At 40.8% G+C, this 4,395-nt stretch overlaps 1 protein-coding gene across 1 annotated transcript in view; it reads right to left on the bottom strand.

Moving 5' to 3' along the window:
- Positions 1-4,395, bottom strand: part of CAGE1 (cancer antigen 1) — a 53,047-nt gene that overhangs the window by 8,730 nt on the left and 39,922 nt on the right. Inside the window, exon 8 of the mRNA XM_015562246.1 lies at positions 1,168-1,272. Coding sequence (XP_015417732.1) covers positions 1,168-1,272 — 105 coding nt within the window. The remainder of the gene's footprint in view (positions 1-1,167; positions 1,273-4,395) is intronic.

The following is a 4,395-nucleotide window of genomic DNA, read 5'->3' as shown; positions in this document are numbered from 1 at the left end:
ACCTCTTCTTGAGGCTACCCAGCAGGAGCTATGGAGAGATCTGCAGATTCCTCTTCTTTGTTTGGGATTTGGAGGTGCCCAGATGAGGCCCAGCTGTGAGGCAATGCAAGCTGCTATGGGGTGTTGGGCCTTCTTTTGGATGATCTGGGTCTCTCTGACCCAGCTGCAGTTTGTTAGGTAATTTTAGATTGCAAAGGGCCAGGTCTTTCATATGCAAAAGCCTCTGCGCAGAACTTGGGTGGGACGGGGCCTCAGGGAATCAACAGGGCGGAGCAAACAGCTATGGCTGATCCTCAGCCCTGCCCTAAGAGGCCCCACGTCTCAGTGTCCTGATAATCGCTGCAAGTACCTCTGAGAGAAAGCTGCCGTCGCATTCTGACTGATGCCAGACAGTCCAGTTTCTCCCTGTATGAGTCTGGGTCCCCAGAGACTAGCCAGAACTGGAGTTCAGAGCACTCGGGAACTTGAGACTCTCTCTGATTGAAAAAGACAGCCGTGTCCTCAGTTGCCAGCCCTTTCCACATGCGCCTCCGTACCTCTGCATTTTATGTCCGCACCTCCTTTGAGTCTCAGTGTGCTTTTCTCTTTCCTTCTAGTTGTAGAATTTCCACCCAGCTAGCCTTCCTGTGGTTCTGGATGATGTCCATTTTGTCTTTTATTTGTATCTTTGAAGTGGTTGTTGAGGCAGCAATTTCAGGTGTTTACCTATGCCACCACCATCTTGGTTTTCTCAATGTTATTCTTTTTTAATTGCTGAGTAATATTCCATTTTACATTTGTACCACTGCCTTTTTTTAATCCACTCTTCTATTGATGAACCCTTTTGTATCCACTCTTCTATGGATGAGCACATTACTTCCATATGTTATGCAGTTTCTAAAAGTCAAACTAGAACACTGATTTGGCAAGATTTAAAATTTGCCCTCAAAATGAAATAGCAATATTAAGAACTGAAGTTGCTGACAGCAGAAGGATAGATACACACAATGTTCTTTTGCTAACTTTCAGCTAAAAGGCTAATGGGGATGTTTTATAATGTCATTACAAAGTAAAAGGAAATAAATATAATTATGTTGTATCCCTCAGACCCTTTCTAGCTCCAACATCCTATTATTTTAATATTTGGCATAATTTTAAAAGGACAAATTTCTGTAAGAAAATTTGTACCTTATTTATTAAGTTGCCTAAATGTCTTTGATACTTGTCATTTTCTTCAATGAGTCTGGTGCAGTGGTCTTCTTTAAACTCTAGAAGATGTCCCAATTTTGCAATCTATGGAGAAACATAAGTAAAAATATTAACCAGGAAACAATCATAAAAGCATGAATGCTAAGAACAAATGGGAACTGTGAGCTATACTTTATTCAAATATTCTCTCAAACTGAGTTGTACCATAGGTGAATCAAGACATGGCAATAAACCAACACAGACAACAGTATGGTGGTTACTGGAAGGAGAGGAGAGTGGTGAGGAGGTAGGAAAGGGTAAAGGGAGTCAAATATATAGTAACAGAAGGAGACTTGATTTTGGGTGGTGAACACACAATGCAATATGCAGATGATGTATTATAGAATTGTACACTTGAAACCTATATAATTGTATTAACCAGTGTCACCCTAATTTAATAAAGTTAAAAAAAGAGATGCTATGAACCAGATTCTAGTTAGAATGCATTTAAAATAGACAAGCAGAAATGTTTCAGCTTTTCTTCAATTTAACACCACTTAACAGCTTTGCAAATAAGTAAACACCTGTTGGTGAATACTTATTAGCCCCAAATCTTTACTACCTTCTTTCCAGATGTAATTACTAGAAAGTAAAGCACTGATGATGTGCTTGATGATGCCTTTTCAGGTTTGATAAATATTCTCACTTGCTTAAAAAAATGACTGCTGATTTTTTAAAAAGTTTGAGCTCAAATGTATGTCATATTCTGACCTATGATCCACTTTTTATTTGCAGAAAAAATGTAACTTCCCTTAGCAGTTACCTTAATTTTCAAAGCTATTACAGAAGAAAAATGACAGAAATGCTTCCATTAAGTAATAACATTAAGAATGGCCATAAAAAATGGCCATCAATCTTCTAATGTTTTAAATATACTTACATGTCTGTAGTGAAATACTTAAGGAAGCAAAGGCAAAGCAAATATGCTGCGGAAGTAGCAATTAACTTGTTTTTCTTTCTTATGTAAATGAAGCAACTGGATGATTTCAAATCAGTGGTGCTACTCATCTGACTGCTTGCCTTATTTCAGATAAGGACTACAGATGTCATTACCTCAATTTAACACATAAAACCAAGGTGAAGAGCATTTAAAAGATTTTTGAAAGGATATATCTAGAAGTGGAAAATATTTATCACCAATTAGCATAAGGCCTTTTCTATTCTGTGCCTTTGCATTGCATCTCCTCACTCCTAGAGGGTGGCGTTCCACTCTGAGCTTCACACAACTCATGATGCTTTACTGAAGCAACATAGAATTCTTCCTTGTCTGTTTTTCATTATAGACTTCCTGGCATACTTTTAATTTCTTTAATGGTTTTTCCAGATCAAAAGTAATAACGCTTATAAGACCTCAGATTAAAGAAAGAAGAGCAAAATTTCTTAAAGGATATTTATTTTTGAGATAAAGGGATAGCTCTGTAAAACAGTTTTTAGATGATAATGAAAAGGAATCTAAAATTTTGTTTCTGCGGGAGTGTAAAGTTCAACTGTTTTAAGAATATAACGGACATACAATAAACTTCACATTTTAGAGTATGATTTGATAAGTTGTTTAAAATATATATATTTGATTACAGAGAGGAAGAGGAAAAAACATAGAAACATCAATGATGAGAGAGAATCATTGATCGGCTGCCTCCTGCACGCCTCACATGGGATCGAACACACAATCCGGGCATGTGCCCCGACTGGGAATTGACTGTGACTCCCTTGTTCATAGGTTGTGCTGGCCAGGCTAATTTGATAAGTTTTTACATATATATGTAACTATGAAACCATCACCACAATCAAGATAATGAACTTATCCATCATTGGCCCTCCCACCAAAGTTTCCTCTTGCTTCTTGGTCCCTCCTGCCAGCCTGACACCCACACTCTATGCTAGCCCAGGCAAATGCTGATCTGCTGTCTGACACCATTGATTAAACTGTATTTTCTAGAGTTTTATATAATAGGACCAAACAGTATTAACTCTTGTCTGGGCCTTTCACTTAGCATAATTATTTTGAGATTCATCTAGGTTGCTTGTGTATAAGTAGTTCATACTTTTTAAAAAAAATTAATGAGGACCAGCTGGCATGGCTCAGTGGTTGAACATTGACCTATGAACAGGAGGTTACAGTTGGACTCCTGGTCAGGGCACATGCCCAGGTTGCTGGCTCAATCCCTGGTGGGGGGCATGCAGGAGGCAGCTGATCGATGATTCTCTCATCATTGATGTTTCTATCTCTCTCTCCCTTCCTCTCTGAAATTAATAAAAAATATATTTTAAAAAATTAATGAATATGTCATTGTATGTTTATCCATTCATCTGTTGTAGACATTTGCATTCCCTTCAGTTTTTGGCTGTAGAAACCAAGATGGCGGCATAGGTAAACACTGGAGTTTGCTGCCTTGAACAACCACTTCAAAAATACAACTGAAAGATGGAACAGACATCATCCAGAACCACAGGAAGGCTGGCTGAGTGGAATTCTACAACTAGAAGGAAAGAAAAAAGCATACTGAGACTCAGAGGAGGCGCAGTGCAGAAATAAAATACTAAGGTACAGAGGCGCACGCAGATCGGGCTGGCGGCTGAGGGCGCCGTTGTCGTTTTTAATCGGGAGGGAGTCTCAGGCTCTGAGCTCCAGTTCTGGGCGAGTCTCTGGGGACCCAGACTCATACGGGAGAAGCGAGACTGTCTGGCATCAGTTGGAACTTGAGGACAGCTTTCTCTCGGAGGGGCTTGCAGCAATTACCGAGACACTGAGAAGCACAGCCTCTGAGAGCAGCCACAACTGCTAGCCCTGCCTTGTTGATCCCGTGGGACCCGCCCCACCCAAGTCCTGCAGAGAGGTTTTGCTGGATAGCCTAAGGCAGAGGCTAGATTAGCACCTCCCTAGAGATCCAGGAGCCAATGTATCCCGAGGTCAGAGTGAGACCATCCAGTTTGCAGCTCCGTGGAACCATAAAGGACACACTCAGGGGGCAGACCCTATGAGCACCAAAGCCCCATTGAAGCAAGTCTTGCCCCAGAGGGGTGTCTCCAGCACAGAAGTTCTCCCACTGCAGACACAGCTGATTGTCACAGCCAATTGGCCTAGAGGTGAATTCCTCCCAGTGATACCTACAACAGTCAAGGCTGCACTACAACAAGACTGTGCACAAAGACCACAAGGGGGTCACC

This window comes from Myotis davidii, unplaced genomic scaffold (assembly GCF_000327345.1).
Source record: "Myotis davidii unplaced genomic scaffold, ASM32734v1 scaffold76, whole genome shotgun sequence".
Classification (NCBI taxonomy): domain Eukaryota; kingdom Metazoa; phylum Chordata; class Mammalia; order Chiroptera; family Vespertilionidae; genus Myotis; species Myotis davidii.
This window is presented reverse-complemented; position numbering and strand designations above follow the sequence as displayed.